Genomic DNA, 20,557 nt, shown 5'->3' on the forward strand with positions numbered 1-20,557 from the left:
ACAACATACGCCAACATACGTTTCTTGAACGCCAGATAAACGCGTAGCCTTAGGTACGCTTCTAGTACGCCCAATACACGCTTAAAGCATATTGGCAGCGTAAATGATTTTTTACACGCCGGAGCTATATATATACGCTGATGTGTGACGCCGGTATTAGTTGTATTTCCTGAATGCTTTTCAACTTTGTTTTTGGCCTTTTAAACATCTTTTTCGAGCGTCACTGATGAGTTTTTCGTAGACGAAACGCGTGTCTGGCGTAAATATAAGGCGCGAATATCAAATTTCAATCCTGGTATCTATGAGAAGTTTATTTCCGGTATGTATTTTCCTTTGTACCGAGTCATCATTCTCATTTTCTGCTGCCTAAGGAAATGTCTGTACCAAGTTCTAAACCGTGGTTCTAAACAAGAAATAGACATTAGTAAGTTTTTTTTCATATTAGTGTTGGGTGCTGATTTAATGTGTAACAACAAGACAATTTTATATTCCTGTAAATCACAATAAATGCATAATATTAATTTTATTTTTCGAGTAATGATGTATTCCTATGATATCGTAAGTCATTTAGCCGACTCGCAGTCCGCAAACGTGCTTGTTTTTCTATCGAATGACCTTCAAGGTGGTGTAGAGAAAGGTTGATGTTGAAAGGTTTGTCTATATTTGTTTGCATTATAAACATATTTCAGTTCTTTTGATAAAAAAATCAAAACATTACGAAGTTTATCTCTGATGTATGTACTTGTTAACTATGTAAATGACAAATTGGTGCCATTTATATCAATGAAACAGAATCCACATGATATATGCGACCATTCTTTGATGAAATTAATAGTACTTTGATTTTACACTTTTTAAAATCATTTCTATCAATTTTCAGATTCAATTGTCTAAACTTATGTTTCATTGTTCTTGTGTTGTTTCCATTTATTCTAGCCACTAATCTTTGGCCTATCTCTTTATTCAGATAACATCACATATAGCAATTAAATTATACTTGTAATGTCATTCATAACTCTTAACAGACCAATTAACAGACCGAGTTTTATACATCCGACCCATTAACAGACCATATTTTTATCAAAAATTGATTTATGTCACCAAAATACAGTTTTTCGTGTAGATTTTTCACATATTGATGTTAATATGGTAAACAAACATAATGTCAGTCTTTTTTCGATGTTCAAAAGATTGCATGCAAGTAAACTCAACCAACTTGTCATTTTTGTGTACATTTTGTGTGTGTAAAATGTGTATAAATTTATTGATGAGTAACTCGCCTTTTCATTTTATAGATCGTTTATTGAAGCTAGAAAAAAAATAATGACACCACTGTATTCAGTACTCCAAATCATTTTGTCAGACATGAATAGTTTTTATGATATAAATATAATTAAAAAGTAATACAATGAAACATGCTGACCTTGCACTGATTTTCACGATAACACCTGATTAACAGACTTTAGCCAACCCGATTAACAGACCCACAGCTGATATAGCCGCATACTCAATATAGATTAACCGACCTATCTCTCGGTTAGCCGAGTGTCGGCCGTGATGACGCAAAAATGTCGTTTACATTTTTTTATCTCCATGTTCTTTCAAATCATTTGAGAATATGGCTAAAACACTGAAATCAGTTACTTATAAGAATATTTTAAACTGATCATGCACAGATTTATTTTCATATCTACATAAAACACTTTGAATTGTAGATGGGTTTATCGCGATGTATCTTTTTGGGTTTTAAAAAATCTTTTTCAATTTGAAATACACATTTTTATCATTTCCCTTTTTAAACCAAAAAAGGGTTAGGATCAATTTTTCACGAATCCATATAAATACAAGGGCATTTTTCAAAAAAGTCATACAATCTTCACTAAGACACGGGAGTAGATTGATATATTCATGGCAAGGCATACTCAACAAAATAATGTGATTATCAATATTTTCATTAACAGCAAAATATCACTGCATATATAAGAACACATGAAAAATACGGTTAAGGTATCATAAATACGTTTTATCAACTTCGAATTGCATGGCAGTGGCGGGTCAAAGAAGGGGGTCCTTTTGGTTGGAACCCCCCTTTTTTTAGACGATCAATTCATTTAAATGGGAACATACAGTTGGACCCCCTCCCTTCGCTCCACCCTTTATCCTAGGTTGGGAACCCAACTTTTAAAAATGGCTGGATCTGACCCTGCATGGGTTAACAGTGGCGGATCCAAAAATGTTTATAAAGAATGGGGCCAACTGACTGGCATAAGAGCTCCAATGATTTCATAAATAATCAACAAATTGTTCCCTACACCACCCCCTCTCACCCTTAAATCCACAACTGGGTAGGTCTTAAAACTTTCCGATTTTACCCATATCCTCAGTGATTAATATAATCTTGCATCCAGTTCATGTTAAGTTATGGGCATAGAAAACTCTAAGAGGAGAGAACCGAATACAAGATAATATCTATACGTTTCAGAAACCAAAATGTGGACTACTGTGCACAACGGTATGCATAGGAGCTCACTGGATATAGTGCGGAGTTGTTTCCTTTATAACTACTCTGGAGATCAAAAATGAAGCATTATAATCAACATTATCATCATCTGAGATCTATAATCGTATTTTTACCATTGTAATAAAATAACAAGCACAAACATACTTATCCACTTGCCCTAATTGACCTTTCCCTTGTAAATAGCTTAAGCGAATTAAGGTGTGTTCCGTCAACATGATCTCATGGTAATTCTTATGTTTTTCTAATGTTGTTTCGTGCTCATCAACCCAAAAATGCATACATGTAATACCAATATCAAAATCTAAATATGAAAACCTATCCACATTTTGGTACTAATAGGTGGGAGAGGGGGAGCTTATCAAGAACCTCATCAACCCAAACAGTCAATATGTATTTCGTGACCAAATATAGCCCTTTATACTGCAATCAGCTATTTTACTATACAGATAAAGCTATACGTATAAACGTTAGCTTTATACGTCAATGACCTCAACTAACCTATAAGCCCTGCCTCCTTACCGGAACTACTGTATTTCATCAACAACGTCACGTCACGACCATGACAACGTAAAGTAACAATGGTCAAACTTTTATGAATTTAAACTTTTATGTCTTCAAATTGGTTATTTATATACCATATTTATCAAATGTTATTAATTAAGTTCATTTTCCCTTCCTAATTCCGTCTTACCGCCTGGACTACGCTCATAGGGAAATACCCCAAAATGGTACCACAAGAGGGAAATTCAAAACACTTTTTTTAACAATATTTGTTACATATTTTTTTAATTTTTTTTTTTTTTTTATCGATTTCAGTATAAAAACAATATACGTATAGTGTCTTGAAATATATAATTTATTTGTATTCGGCACGAAACGGGAAAATGCTCGGTAAAACCTCGCATTTTTACCGTTTCTAAGCCTCATACAAATAAATTTCATATTTCAAGACACTATACGTATATTATAGGATTAAACACATTTTTTCTAGAGGTTATTGATGTGTAAACCGGGCGATTAACTCACAAACTGAATAATGTTGAGTTTGTGAGTAAGAGCCCCGGTTTACACATCAATAACCTCTAGAAAAAATGTGTTTAATCCTTATAATTCTTCAGCCAAACATATTTTTTGTTGATGGCTACTATATATATTTACCATCAAAAGCACAATGGCAAGTCGTAACTAAGGAGTACGCCGCCATCTTGACTTTCTAAAAACCATAAATGTCCGATAAATACAACGGAATCTTCAATGAAACAGCACCTACCTCAAAATATTCATTTTAATTAAATTTTATCCGAATTTGAAGCGTACACGTAACGAAATAATCTTTTATTACCTTGAAAATTTCCATTCGTATGACGTCGTGTTTTGCCATGACGTAAATTCGCCAAATCCTTCATGAAATTTCGCGGAATTTTATTAAATTTAATTTTTGTACATTTTCGAAGCTTTAGTGCAATAAATTTATTTCTTTTTTTGTTATATATGCACTAGAATAGTCACAACTGTTATGCAATTGTTTTTTAATCTCAATTTGCTGAAAATCCCGGGATCACTGCAAGCTTGTGTATCACGCATGAATAGGTTACAAAAGTAGTTTCGGAAATATGGTTTATCGAAGTGTAAACTTAGAGAAAAATTCTAATTGACAAATGCAATTCAAGTATTTATAGATATGCAAATCATATAAGAATTATTGTCTAATCAACCAACCACCACTTGGATATTGAAAGAATGAGGATGTATCACATGTACTTTCGCCATAAAGGGTATATTATTATATAGTAAAATATAAAGTATATAATAATGGTTGTGTGGCGTCCTAAAGTAGATTTTATAAATTGTAAATGGTTTTTAGTCTAAAATGAAATAGCTGGGATGTTAAACAGTTTTCCCACTCGGACTTGGTGTGTCAGTGTTAGATCACCCTCTGGCCTCCGGCCATCGGGGTGATCTTACACTGACACACCGCGTCCTCGTGGGATAACTATTACTTACATCTTTAGAATAAAACCAAATAATTGAAAATTCAACCGATTCCGCTCACACACACACGCACACAGAAAACAAGGTTTTGTGTGCATGCAGTCTTCATCTCTCTCTCTTCCTTTTCATACTGTTCTTTTACTAACAATTGATACCACGATGTGTTTTTATCAGATCAACGTTATAAGTTATGTGTGTAAACAAGCAAAATACAGAGTAAAAAAAAATAATAGCATGAATTCCATGCGTTTAAAAACTGAGTACTTTTCGGTATACACAACAACGAGATTGAGAAATAAGGGTAGGATGGAATTCACGGGTGTCATTCGGTTTATCGAGAGAAACGATCGTGAAAGAATATCTAACGGCGGTCAAGTATTGAGAGACGATCGTGAAAGTTCTGGTAACGGAACGTGAAAGACATTTAATGTACATTCTAGTTCAGAATCTTTGAAAAAATCGCTTAATTTTCAAAATGCGGAACAAATCCGAAGAAAAAAAATATGTCTGTCAAAATGGTTTAACTTTCCCAACATAACTGTGAAAGAAGATAAAGAAAATATGAAGTACTTTTTGAAAAAACACAAAAGGCGCAATGCGTGTCTATGAAATTAATTACAAATAACACGCTTTTTGTACCTATAATGTTCATATTTCAGAATATCATGATATATTTGAAATTTAATCTTTGATGTATCTGATAGTACAGTAAAATTAAAGTATGTTCTTCCCTTAAAAGCGTTAATTTGTTTATGAAAACCTTGAATTTGTTGAATTTCCATCAAACTTGATCGTGAAAGATCAGGCAACGTAATATTTTGATCGTTAAAGAAAATGCGTGACCAGACTTAATACTAGTAATCAGAAATCAGTATTTCTTCTACCATTTGATAAACCTGCAACTGGTTGAAGCCTGTAACTATTTTGATTAGGCTGAACATTAAAGCTATTTTTTTTTCTATTCAACACTTTAACTCGAAAGTTAAAAATAAAAAACAACTAAAAACGTGTCTTAATAAGTGTGAAAGATTCAGCTCTGTGAATCGGTCTAGTGCAATTCAGGCAGACCGACACTATTTAGCCAATAATAAGGATATGCAACGTTGAAACTAAAATGTTATCCATCAAACAAAAAATTACAGCAAAAACGGCATCGTTCATGTGTAATTTGAGATTGAACGATAACCAATATTTTGTGCAACAGTACTTTCTTAAGTTCTTTATATACAACGCAGATGTGGATTGCTTTAACTATATACTACAGACTGTAGAATACCAGACCGCAAATGCTGTAATGTCTGCTTTACTTATGATAGTATATTTGTTTAACGTCTATAATATCAAGGGTTTTACTAGAAGTGTCAAATGCGCTTAAGGTTGTCATTGGTTCATAAAAAGAGGTCAAGGTCAGATGAACCATGCCATACAGATCTCTACAAATATCCCGTACACCAAATAATTGTGTTCCAATCCTTACAGTGCCTTAGAAACTGACAAATGTAAAAGTTATGCTTGGCCAATTAATTCGGAACATAAGGACAAAAGTATATGAACCCTGACCGACAACCAGACATAGACATCTTACTATCATTCAATATATCAAATACAATTGACATCACCATTGTCATATATGAAACATGCAGATAGACATGTATACCATACACGAAATACCTCGGCGCTATAGCATTCAGGTATATATTCAAAAGGACAACCAACTTAAAACAAACATTGCCGAATGATGCATGATAATGAGTTCGATGTTAGTTGAAACCTTGCAGAAGTCGAAAATGTACACTTTACAATCATAACAACAACACTGGATTGTTTTTTCGGCGTTTTGTCACCCATTGTCTTTTATTATTACCGTAATTGTTATATCTACCCTCTGTTATCACTTGATCAATTGATTATACGTGATTTTAAGAAAATTACGATGATCGTTAATATTCAGCAGCAAACAAACGAATTGTTAATATTTTATTACTGATATAATTATTTAATCAATTAAATCGTATCTATGCTATTAATGTTCTGCAAAAAAATCATACTTTCAACTGATTTTTAACTATTTTTGAAAATTTAAGGTTGCTCTATAGGTACCTTAGACTTAAGTGAATTCTTATGCGTTTTCTTAGTATAAGGAGTTTTATGCATACCACTTAAGTTTTGTGGGCGTGACTTGAAACAACTAAGATTTTACTAAGGAAATACTTAGTTTAAGATTTTTTATGCATACCACTTAGATAAAAAGGGCGGAGTTTCCTTAACTTAAGTGTTTACTAAGGAAAATCTTAACTTAAGTAGCTTTATGCATACGGGCCCAGGGTTGCGTTCAATTTCGTAGGGCTACTTACTTTTGACTATTGAACGTGTAGCTAGCCTAGCTGCTACATAGATATTGATAAAAGCTAGACTAGCTACTCGTTCAATAGTCAAAAATCTACGTAGCCCTGTGTATATACATATATATATATATATTCATAAGTACGTCTGAGTCAGTGACAACTCTACAACAGATGTATCCATCGGATCGCCATCAATGATGGTGATACATGGCTGTGTACATAATGTATATACAACTCGTTTAAACATCAACCCAACAATGTTAGATCTTCGAACCCATGCTACTGTGATATCGTGACACCAAATCGCCTGCACTGCAGCCGTCCCGCTAGACCACACGACCACCTGGGCTCTCCAAAAAAGAGCTTTCGCTGGCCATGTGCTACCTTTCCACGTCAGTTTTAATCTAGCGGCGTACTACAGTACATGATATATAAGGCATGAAGATGTTATGGTTACAGATCAGCTAAATTATCTATAGTAAAGGATCCTACAAATTAATGTAAGATACAGTCACAGAAAATAATTATATTCATAAGTACGTCTGAGTCAGTGACAACTCTACAACAGATGTATCCATAGGATCGCCATCAATGATGGTGATACATGGCTGTGTACATAATGTATATACAACTCGTCTAAAACGTTTTAGACGAGTTGTATATACATTATGTACACAGCCATGTAAACGTTTTAGACGAGTTGTATATACATTATGTACACAGCCATGTATCACCATCATTGATGGCGATCCGATGGATACATCTGTTGTAGAGTTGTCACTGACTCAGACGTACTTATATATATATATATATATCCGCTACGATGTTGAACGCAATCCAGGAGGTGGTATTTTTAAGTCCGATGGAGATCGATCCTTCTCATTTTTGAACTACTAAAGATCGGCGATCTTTATTGTTAGTGGAAGCGGGGTCTTAGATTTCTATTGATTTTAAGTAATTGCCATAAAAAAAAGGAACATAATTCTTAACCGAAATTAGAATTCATGATATCGTAGGCAAAGTTCTGTCTTGTCTTTCAGATATACTTTGACTGAACTATGAAATGATATAAACAATGTATTCACTATTTTAAGAAGAATTTCTGTCCAAGACAGACATGTAAGCACTATAAATAGAAATGTTGTTTATAGAAGTATTCGTGAGTACATCTGTACATTGCATTGTTTTTCAACCACCGCATTTATATTACGTGTCTGTGAAACTGACTGAAAACTAAGTACTATCATGATGTGTAAATTAATGTGCATTTGTTGTAGTTGAAAAAAAAACACCCAACAAAACAGCAAATTACGAGATCTGTGTTGTCCGTAATTTGTAAGAATATCCCCCAAACCGGCCAAACGTCTTTCGACGTTGTTTTAGAATTGGCGCAATGTATTACCGCCAATTCAAATTGTTAAACCTTTTTTAGAAATATCTTTATTTCCATTCCGGTGACCCCATCTTTTTATTTCATGACTTTATTTAGATATAAACAGCGCTTATTTTGTTGAATACTCAAAGAGAAATTATTGGTCAATTTTTATTAAACTTATTTTTTTTTATTTGATATTTCACAATAAAAAATTCGGGAAAACTATTAAAGCAACTTATCGTTATTTTTTTCCACTCAGACAATGGTAATGTTATTAAAATAGTTTGTATTAACAACTAGGTTAACAGAACAAACAAGTTTTTATTGGATACGGACTTTTAAAAAAATATTACACTGCTATTGACTAGAAGTCCCGATTTTCAAAATTCCATGAAAAATATGGCGTTTTAAATCGAACACGAATTCGGTGACCCCATTTTTTTATTTGCTTATTTTGAAGCTTTTACCTAACCTAAAGTAAAAATAGAATACAAAGAAGATATTATTGGTAGATCTGAATAGAAGGATTCGTCTTTAAATGAAAAGAATGTTTACTTTGGAAAAAAGTAAAATAAGAAAAATAGTGAACTCCAATGACAATTTAAAACGGAAAGTCCCTTATCAAATGGCAAAATCAAAAGCACACACATAAAACGAATGGAAAACAATTGTCATATTCCTGACTCGGTACAGGCATTTCCTTATGTAGAAAATGGTGGATTAAACATGGTTCATAGCTAGTTAAACCTCTAACTTGTATGACAGTCGCTTAAAATTCCATTACCGGTATATTAACAACTACGTGTGAACAAAACAAACAAACAAAATGGGAAAACATATCAAAAATAGGGGTACAGCAGTCAACATTTTGTTACAATTCCAATCACTATAAAAACAAACAAATATGTCATCAATGAAAAACAAAATGGCATATAGACAAAGCACATAAGCAAAAAATGAAAAACAAGAATACATAAAAAAAAGGACTATAATACAATAACACTATGGCGGGATGTATAAGTACAGAGCCACGTGAGAAGGATATTACCAAAAAAATTCTAAGGGTTTCGCGGAACCCAGTGTCTCGCCTACTTTTTCTGTTAATCCCAGGCTCAACAAAAACGAGGAAATAAATCAATAAAAATATTCCTCTTGATACTATCTTTTGATTGTAAGAAGCTTCTATCCAAGTTTGGTAAAAATCCAGGATAGTTTATGAATTCAATAAATGTTTAAAAACTTTAACTGCAGACTGAATGTAATGTTAACTGGAAGAAAGCAAAATTTCCTTCTAGATACTAGCATTTCATCATAAACAAATTTCTGTCCAAGTTTGGTACAAATCCGAAATAGTATAAGAAAGTTATTAAAATTTTAAAAACTTTAACCACAGAGTGAATGTGTTGTTTCCTGGCAGAAAATCTAAGTCCATTTAAAATTAAAATAAGGAAAACATGAATTTATTTTTTTACAAAATTTACTTCTTAATACTATCTTATGATCATAAACAAGCTTCCGTCAAAGGTTGGTAGAAATCCAGGATAGTTTAAGAAAGTTATTAAAATTTTAAAAACTTTAACCACAGTGTGAATGTAATATTTCCTGGCAGAAAAACTAATATAAAAAATTCGTAAGGGTTCCACGGAACCCAATGTCTCGCCTACTTTTGCTGTTAATTGCAGACTCAACAAAAATGAGGAAAAACATCAATAAAAATTTCCCTCTCGATACTGTCGTTTGATTGAAAGAAGCTTCCAAGTTTGGTAAAAAATCCAGGATAGTTTATGAATCTAATAAATGTTTTATAAACTTTAACTGCAGACTGTATGCAATGTTAACTGGAAGAAAAACTAAGTCCATTTATAAGTAAAATACGGAAAAAGTGAAATTTTTTTTCACAAAATTTACTTCTGAATAATATCTTATGATCAGAAACAAGCTTATGTCTAAGTTTGGTAGAAATCCAGGATAGTTTAAGAACATTATAAAAATTTTAAAAACTTAAACCACAGAGTGAATGTTTTGTTTCTGGCCAAAAAAATAAGTCCATTTATAAGTAAAATACGGAAAAGTGGAAATTTATTTTTACAAAATTTTCTTCTTGATAACTATCTTATGATCATAAACAAGCTTCTGTCCAAGTTTGGTACAAATCAAGGATAGTTTATGAAAGTTATTAAAATTTTAAAAACTTTAACCAGAGTGAATGTAATGTTTCCTCGCAGAAAAACTAAGTCCATTTATAAGTAAAATACGGAAAAAATGGAATTTTATTTTTACAAAATTTACTTCTGGATACTTTCTTATGATCATAAACAAGCTTCTGTCCAAGTTTGGTAGAAATTCAGTATAGTTTAAGAAAGTTATTAAAATTTCAAAAACTTTAACCACAGAGTGAATATTTGTGGACGCCGCCGCCGCCGACGCCGACGGAATGTAGGATCGCTTAGTCTCGCTTTTTCGACTAAAGTCGAAGGCTCGACAAAAAGAAGATGTGGTATGATTGCCAATGAGACAACTACCCACAAAAGACCAAAATGACACAGTTATTAACAACTATAGGTCACCATACGGCCTTCAACAATGAGCAAAGCCCATACCGCATAGTCAGCTATAATAGGCCCCGATAAGACAATGAAAAACAATTCAAACGAGAAAACTAACGGCCTTATTTATGTAAAAAAAAATGAACGATAAACAAATATGTAACACATAAACAAACGACAACCACTGAATTACAGGCTCCTGACTTGGGACAGGCACATACATAAATAATGTGGCGGGGTTAAACATGTTAGCGGGATCCCAACCCTCCCCTAAACCTGGGACAGTGGTATAACAGTACAACATCAGAACGAACCATAAAAATCAGATGAAAAAGGCTTAACTCATCAGATGGACAAAAAGTCCATTTATAAGTAAAATACGGAAAAAATGGAATTTTAATTTTACAAAATTTACATCTGGATACTATCTTATGATCATAAACAAGCTTCTGTCCAAGTTTGGTAGAAATCCAGAATAGTTTAAGAAAGTTATTAAAATTTCAAAAACTTCAACCACAGAGTGAATATTTGTGGACGCCGCCGACGATTGTAGGATCGATATGTCTCGCTTTTTCGACTAAAGTCGAGGGCTCGACAAAAAGGACTAAATAGCAAAGGTTAATAATTAACAAAGACAAATCGTGGATAAAATTGGAAGGTGATACAAGGGAGCCACCGAGAAGATCCCCTTTGTTGACAGAAGAAAAAAAATCCAATTATACAAGTAAAAAAATTCGTAAGGGTTCCACGGAACCCAATGTCTCGCCTACTTTTGCTGTTAATTGCAGACTCAACAAAAATGAGGAAAAACATCAATAAAAATTTCCCTCTCGATACTGTCGTTTGATTATAAGAAGCTTCCAAGTTTGGTAAAAAATCCAGGATAGTTTATGAATCTAATAAATGTTTTATAAACTTTAACTGCAGACTGTATGCAATGTTAACCGGAAGAAAAACTAAGTCCATTTATAAGTAAAATACGGAAAAAGTGATTTTTTTTTCACAAAATTTACTTCTGAATAATATCTTATGATCAGAAACAAGCTTATGTCTAAGTTTGGTAGAAATCCAGGATAGTTTAAGAACATTATAAAAATTTTAAAAACTTAAACCACAGAGTGAATGTTTTGTTTCTGGCCAAAAAAATAAGTCCATTTATAAGTAAAATACGGAAAAGTGGAAATTTATTTTTACAAAATTTTCTTCTTGATACTATCTTATGATCATAAAAAAGCTTCGGTCCAAGTTTGGTACAAATCAAGGATAGTTTATGAAAGTTATTAATATTTTAAAAACTTTAACCACAGAGTGAATGTAATGTTTCCTCGCAGAAAAACTAAGTCCATTTATAAGTAAAATACGGAAAAAATGGAATTTTATTTTTACAAAATTTACTTCTGGATACTTTCTTATGATCATAAACAAGCTTCTGTCCAAGTTTGGTAGAAATTCAGTATAGTTTAAGAAAGTTATTAAAATTTCAAAAACTTTAACCACAGAGTGAATATTTGTGGACGCCGCCGACGACGACGCCGACGACGACGGAATGTAGGATCGCTTAGTCTCGCTTTTTCGACTAAAGTCGAAGGCTCGACAAAAATAGGATATACCTACTTCAACTTCGTACTTTGTTTGACCTTTTTAACTTTGTTGATTCCAGCGTCACTAATGATCTTTTGTAGACATAAAGTGCTTCTGGTGTACCAATTTTAATCCCGGTATCAATGGTGAGTTTTTTGACAATTTTTGTTTTCTTTATTAATACAATTATGTTAGTAAGCACACAACATATAAAAATAAGAAGATGTGGTATGATTGCAAATGAATCAACTATCCAACACAACTCAAAATAAGTGGATGTAAGCAATGATTGACTATCCAAAAGCCATTTCCTTTTCTTATGAATCGTAGGAGTTAAAGTTTTGAATTACAAAATGTATGGCAAGTCATTTTAAGACTTAAGAATGTTGGCTCTTCTGTTTCGAAATATCAAGCTTTTTAAAAGACTTAATGAATTGATAGTATATAAATCAGAGGCGGATTTAGGGGGGGCAGGGGGCCCTTTGGGAAAAAAAATTGGTTGCTTATATAGGGAATCACTGAAGCGTGACTGGATCGGACCCCTCTTAGGCAGTCAGTGGGCCCCCACTTATGAAAATTTCTGGATCCGCCACTGTAAATAACTGAACTTAAAAAGCAGAAAAAAGTGAGAGGTCTGTGACCTTGTTTTTGAGATATATGTATCAGCCATTCAAAATTTGGCGGGAAAAGATTTTCTCTAGATTTTTCAGTCATTTAACATTGGCACCTTTTTTCTTTTAAAAACTATGAAAAAATTACACGTATATTTTTAAGATTTACAAAATGTGTTTAGTAAACTTTATACAGTCCAAATATGAAAAGAAAATTAGGGGTTAAAGGGCAAAACTTTTAATTGCATTATAATTATACATTGTACATAAATAAAACCAGAGGATTCCGAATATATGACAAAAAGTTAAAAAGAAGACTAGGCAACATATCCGTGATATCCTTAATTAATATATTTATAATCGAAGTTATTCTTGTATGGAAACAAAAGGGAGCCATTAATAAACATAATTTCTGTAAGAAAAGAGTGAATTTTAAGGTACAAAAAAAGTTTTTTTTTAATTTGATATCTTCTTTAGGCTTTATGAATCGAATAATGATTTTTATATATATTTCTAATTCCTGAAATAAACCCAAAAGTTATATTTACGACAATATTTGTAAATATGTAATTGTTGACCTTTGACCCCAACACCCATATGCATATTGTGACCACTTTTCAGGCTTAAGCATCATTATTCTGAAAGATCACATATTTGTAAAATTGAGAATGGAAATGGGGAATGTGTCAAAGAGACAACAACCCGACCAAATAAAAAACAACAGCAGAGGGTCACCAACAGGTCTTCAATGTAGCGAGAAATTCCCGCACCCGGAGGCGTCCTTCAGCTGGCCCCTAAACAAATATATACTAGTACAGTGATAATGAACGCCATACTAATTTCCAAATTGTACACAAGAAACTAAAATTAAAATAATACAAGACCAACAAAGGCCAGAGGCTCCTGACTTGGGACAGGCGCAAAAATGCGGCGGGGTTAAACATGTTTGTGAGATCTCAACCCTCCCCCTATACCTCTAACCAATGTAGTAAAGTAAACGCATAACAATACGCACATTAAAATTCAGTTCAAGAGAAATCCGAGTCTGATGTCAGAAGATGTAACCAAAGAAAATAAACAAAATGACAATAATACATAAATAACAACAGACTACTAGCAGTTACATTTTTGTAACTGACATGCCAGCTCCGGACTTCAATTAAATTGACTGAAAGATTATGATTTCATCATATGAACATCAGGCACAATCCTTCCCGTTAGGGGTTTAGTATCATACCATCATAACATATATGAGAAGAACATAACCCGTGTCATGCCAACAACTGTTTTTAAAAATAATGTGTTTAGTTCCGATGCAAAGACCTTATCAGTGACTCAATATTAACGCCAAAATATGCAATCTTTAATGACTTGACAACAGTATCGTAATTATATCCCTTCTTAATAAGTCTATTCAAAGGTTTTGTAAGTTTCTGAGGTGAATACTGACACCTTTGTGCTTTATAAAGAATATTACCATAAAAAATTGGATGTGAAATACCTGAACATATTAGAAGTCTGCATGTTGAGCTATATTTACGAATGATGTCTTTATACCGATGATAAAATTTAGTAAATGTTTTGACTAGTTTGTGATATCGAAAACCCTGGTGTAATAATTTTTCAGTAATACATAAATTTCTCTCGTTAAAATCTAAAACATTGTTACATACACGAGCGAATCGTACAAGTTGAGATATATAAACACCGTAAGATGGTGACAAGGGAACGTCACCATCTAAAAACGGATAATTAACGATAGGAAATGAAAAATCATCCCTTTTATCATAAATTTTAGTATTCAGCTTTCCATTAGTGATATAGATATCAAGATCGAGAATCTTTTTTTATGGATATATAATCAAGACTTGTGTTCGATAGGTGCAGTTTTTAATTAATTTGTTGATATATCTACCGTTAGTAACAGGTGTGCAGATCCTGAGATTTCATGCTTTCCTTACCAACGATTACAGATAGGTTGAAAGAATTTAAGATCAAGGTTTCACTACAAATATCTTGCAACCCTAACATTATCTAGATCCAGTAAAATATAGACAGCCAATTCCATTATGTGTTTCATTGGATATAAATTGAATTACAATTACCCCTCCCACTGATGGGGTCATATTGAGTTTATGGTTCAGCCATCATGGTAATTTAAGTCTTCTTCATTCCTGTATACTTAAATCTGTTTTAACAGTAATAACAATTTCTTTCTGCTTTCACTTGATATGGGTAAATTTATATTGTATATATATTTGTACGGGATCTTTACACACCTTTTCTCCCTTTGAATGCCTGACTTGGTCTTTATGTGAACCAACAAGAATCACTGGTGGATCAAGAACATTTGTTTCCAGTGTCTTAGAACTCTCATCTAATTTAGCAGTGAAACTTCCAGGGTTTTTTTGCTGATCATCAAGTCTACAGTAGCAATGTATTGAATTCATCCACAACTGAAACATTTCTACAAAATAGTGATTGCAACATGTATATCAATGTTAATGTTTCAATCCATCTTAAATGCATCCTATAATGGCCGCTGCATCAATTTCAATTGTTCTAAAATAAGATTACTAAGTAACACTTTCAACTGTGAGCTACTGCTCACTAATGATATCCTGCTATAATATAAATAAGAAGATGTGGTATAAGTACCAATGAGACAACTCTCCATCCAATTCACAATGTGTACAATTTAAACAATTATAGCCTTAGGTCAAAGTTTGGCCTTCAAGACGGAGCGGAGCCTTGGCTCACACCGAACAGCAAGCTATAAAGGGCCCCAAAATGACTATATATATATATATATATGTATATATAGTGTAAACAATTCAAACAGGGAAACCAACCTTCTAATCTATAAAAAAAAAAGGAAAAACAAGTGAAATTGCGAGCTATTGTTCACTGATACCCCGCCCAAATAATTCGGTAAACAGAAAGTTGTAAAGTGATGAGTCTGAAAACGCATCACACGGTATAACTGACTTATATAAGCCCTGAAACCAAATTTCAGAAATCCTTGTAATGTAGTTCCTGAGAAAAATGTGACGAAAATTTTCAACTTGGTTTTCATGTGTAAAATGATACAAGTGTTCGGTATAATAAAATTAACGGTACCTATTTTCTTGCACCAGATGCGCATTTAGACAATACATGTCTCTTCAGTGATGCTCGTGGCCAAAATATTTGAAATCCAAAGCTTATATAAAAGACGAAGAGCTATAATCCAAAAGGTCCAAAAAGTATAGCCAAATCCGTGAAAGGAATCAGAACTTTGCATGAGGGAGATACATTCCTTAATTTATAATAATTTCTAATATTTTGTAACAGCAAATTTTAATAACACAAAAAATTCCGTATTTTCATGCCAGTAACGAAGTACTGGCTACTGGGCTGGTGATACCCTCGGGGACTAATAGTCCACCAGCAGAGGCATCGACCCAGTGGTAGAAATAAAATTAACGGTACCTATTTTCTGGCACCAGATGCGCATTTCGGTAAACAGGAAGTTGTTGAGTGATGAATCTGAAAACGCATCATACATAATAGCTGACTTATATAAACCCTGAAACCAAATTTCAGAAATCCTTGTACTGTAGTTCCTGAGAAAGATGCGACGAAAATATTCATGGGACGGACGGACGGACTGACGGACAGTCAGAGGTAAAACAGTATACCCCCACTTTTTTTATAAACAGAGGTATAACAAAAAACTCTTATGAACCACACCAACAAATGACAACCGATGAACAACTAGCTCCTGACTTAGGACAGGTGCATTCAAATGTATAAGCCACTTTATAGTCTATCATGTGTAAATTTAAAAAGCAATAAATATGAAAAAAACCTCACATATTTTAGCATGCTTATGTAAATGTTGATTGAAATTTTCAGAGGCTATCAATTGTATTTTCTGATAAATGAGACAAACATTTCTTGCATGGTCATTATATATAATTATGTTTAAGAAAACCTGTATTAAGGTATGTGTTATACAGGAAGTTTAAAATCAACAAATTGGGAAATACCTCGCACAAAATACCGTATAGAGGTTTATTTTTCGTGGGTGTAAAATTTTGCGATTTATATATATATATATATAGAGACAACAAAGTATACAAAAAAAAATTGCGGCTTTTATTTTGGTGGATTCTTAAATTAAATATTTTGGGGGAAACTGAAATTGTTGCAGATAAAAAGCTGTAAAAATTGAGAAGCAAGTGTCTATATTTTATGATTAATTCTTTTACCAGAATGAGGTCTTATTTATTGATTATATTCTGATACAGTTAATCAATGGAATACAGGCAACTTAAATATTTGTCACAGGTATACACACTTCTTTAAATTTCATGGTTGATTAGTTACGAAATTGACCGGCCCTTTGATGTACTTACTAATAAGATTATAGAATTATCAAGAGTGACTTACAACTCTTATGTAATTTGACACTAATTAATAAGGGTAATTACCTGATAAAGTACCTCACACTCTTAATCTATTTGACACTAATTGATAAGGGTATACACACTTGACAGTCATTTTATAAAATACATGTATGTGCAATGCCCTTTAATTGGCATTTATGCTGTTAAAACTAACCTATACCGCATAAATTTTCGTGGAATTTATTTTCGAGATTTTCATTTACCCGTTTTCACATGAAGCCTGATTACAATACCAGAAATCTCTGACTTGTATTTCCCGCAAAAAAAAAATATGAAAATTTCATTACACATGAACAGTATGTGTAAAAATATATGACTATTCTGTTAACAGGAATTTGACGAGCAAAGAATGTGAAATATATTACGCAAGTCTGATATCAAATTACAGGAACCTTATAAAAATTTCAAGGGACGACTAATAGAGTGACAGGGAATACACCGTAAACATTCACTGTTTCTGAGTAGGGGTACACAGATACATGAGATAGATCAATGTTCTCTTGTAGAATGCAAATGACACAAAAAATTGACATCTATAGGCCACCGTACAGCCTTCAACAATGAGCAAGCCCATACCGCATAGTCAGCTATAAAAGACCCGAAATGACAAAATTTATGTAAAACTAATCTAACGAGAAAACTAATGGCCTGATTTATAAACAAAAAACAAATATAATATACAGCAACAAATAACAATCACTGAATTATAGACTCCTGACTTGGGACAGGCACATCCATAAATAATGTGGCGGGGTTACACATGTTAGTAAGCACCCATCCCTCCCCTAACCTGGGACAGTGGTGTAACAGTACAACATGAGAACGAACTATAAAAAAGGGCTTAAATCATCAGATAGATACACATCAAAAACAAGTAACAAAATCACAGAGTGGACGTGGCAGGGTACTTGTATATCCCAACAACAAAAAGACACTAAGTACAGATCTGAGAGTACTCAGTTACTGACAGCTAGTTCAAAGCCAATAACAACTAATAAATCAAAGCGCTGTAAGGGCTGAAGGCAGTTAACCAAACACCAAGGCAAACGTAATTTGAAAACTGTGGTGCTTCAACATGAACATTCATATATAGTACATTTATGCTTATCTAATGAATTAATTAATAAGGCAAATAATTTTATGTTATCAAGGTTTCAAAAGCAATGCATATATCAATGTAATTTTTTTATGGTGAGTCTGCAGTGGTACAAGTTCGCAATGATTGCAGTTGTTCTATTTGGTAGTTAACGTTGGTTCTCGTTGACTGCTATTAGTACAAATTGACTTAGTACGAACATGTAAAAGTATGAATGGACTGGTTTCCCTGGAAATAAAACTGAGTTTGTGTTCTATAGTACAAAAGTTATGAGACATGAATCAGACAAATGTTCACTACTACGGGGGTCAAAGGTGAGGTCTGACTGACCTGCCAAAAGCAAATGTAAATGATTTGTTATTTTGTCCCATACATGGATATATATTGTTTAGGGGTGGGGATCTCAATGGTTTTCAAGTTCTCAAACAGGAAGGGTTAGGGTGACCATAGGGACTTCCTCTACATTTCATTTGATTTGTTATATTGTCCCATACAGGAATATATACGCTTTAGGGGTGGGGATCTCATCGGTTTCTAAGTTCTCAAACAGAAGAGGATAGGGTAACATCAAGGACTCCCCTTTATTTAATTTAATTAGTAATATTGGCCCATACATGAATATATATTGTTTGGGTGTGGGGACCTCGACCTTACCAAGTTCTGAAACAGGAAGGGTGGGGTGACCACAGGGACTTCCCCTATTTTTCATTAGATTTGTTATATTGTCCCATACATGAGTATATATGGTTTAGGGGTGAGGATCTTGACCATTTACAAGTTCTCAAACAGGAGGGTGTATGTTGACCCCAGGGATTCCCTATATTTCATTTTAATTGTTATATTGCCCCATACATGAATATATATGGTTAAGGTGTGGGTATCTCAACGTTTTTCAAATTATCAAACAGGAGGGGTGGTGTGACCCAAGGGACTCCCTCTATATTTCATCTGATGTGTTATATTGTCCCATATATGAATATATATTGTTTAGGGATGGGGATCTCGACCGTTTTTAAATTCTAAAACAGGAGGGATGGGGTGATCCACAGCGACTCTCCCTATATTTCATTTGATTTTTCATTTTGTCACAAACATGAATCTATATGGTTAAGGGGTGGGGATCTAGACTGTTTCCAAGTTCTCAAACAAGAGGGGGTTGACTCCATAACCCTATATTTTATTTGATTTATTATATTGTCCTATACTTTAATATATGGTTAATTAAGGGGTGGGGATCTCGACCGTTTCCAAGTTATCAAACAGGAGGGGTAGAGTGGCCCAAAGGACGCCACCTATATATCATTTGATTTGCTTACATTCAGGTATTATATAATATAGTTGCACTATTTGTGAAAATAAAGTAAGAAACTTCCAGCTACTTTTTTTTTACCTTTAAATATTGAGAAAAATATACCCCTTCAAAATTGCAGTAATATGTTTACACATTAAAAGCATCTCACATGCATTAGCATCAGGGGTTCAAATTACCATTTGGTACGGGAAGGTCCAGGACCTTTAACACTCCAAACTGAAAGGTCCACAACCTAAACTCCAGGTCCTACTTTTACTTGAAATATTTCCTAACTCAGTAAGATACAAAAGTAATGTGCTTTTGGTGTTAGGTTAGTTTTAGCTTGCTTCATTGTCAAAACCACTGTTGTATAACAGGTTTAATAATAAATGTAATTGTCTTGTAGTTGTATATTATTCATGTTATTAATTGAAATATAATTTTTTTGGTAGTGGGGAGGGTGTCACTGTGGGTGGGTGTGTTGTCTCAACTATTGGTCATTAATTACTAATTGTACCATTATTTTAAACAGTTCAAATTCAAAGCTGTTTAAGTGTATCATATCTGGGACTATTATACTAATAATATAATAGTCCAAGATCATATCTAGTTGATATATTATAATATATTAGTTTCTCTGTGAAAATAAAGTAAGAAACTTCTAGATTTTTATTGGCCCTTCTGAAAACTGAGAACATAAATTACCTCTTGAAATTGTAGTAAAATGTTCACACTATAAAAATAAACA

General features: G+C 33.2%; 1 protein-coding gene across 1 annotated transcript in view; it reads right to left on the reverse strand.

The window, feature by feature from the left end:
- Positions 1–20,557, reverse strand: part of LOC143054673 (uncharacterized) — a 58,164-nt gene that overhangs the window by 13,864 nt on the left and 23,743 nt on the right. Inside the window, exon 4 of the mRNA XM_076227691.1 lies at positions 15,251–15,438. Coding sequence (XP_076083806.1) covers positions 15,251–15,438 — 188 coding nt within the window. The remainder of the gene's footprint in view (positions 1–15,250; positions 15,439–20,557) is intronic.

This window comes from Mytilus galloprovincialis, chromosome 12 (assembly GCF_965363235.1).
Source record: "Mytilus galloprovincialis chromosome 12, xbMytGall1.hap1.1, whole genome shotgun sequence".
Classification (NCBI taxonomy): domain Eukaryota; kingdom Metazoa; phylum Mollusca; class Bivalvia; order Mytilida; family Mytilidae; genus Mytilus; species Mytilus galloprovincialis.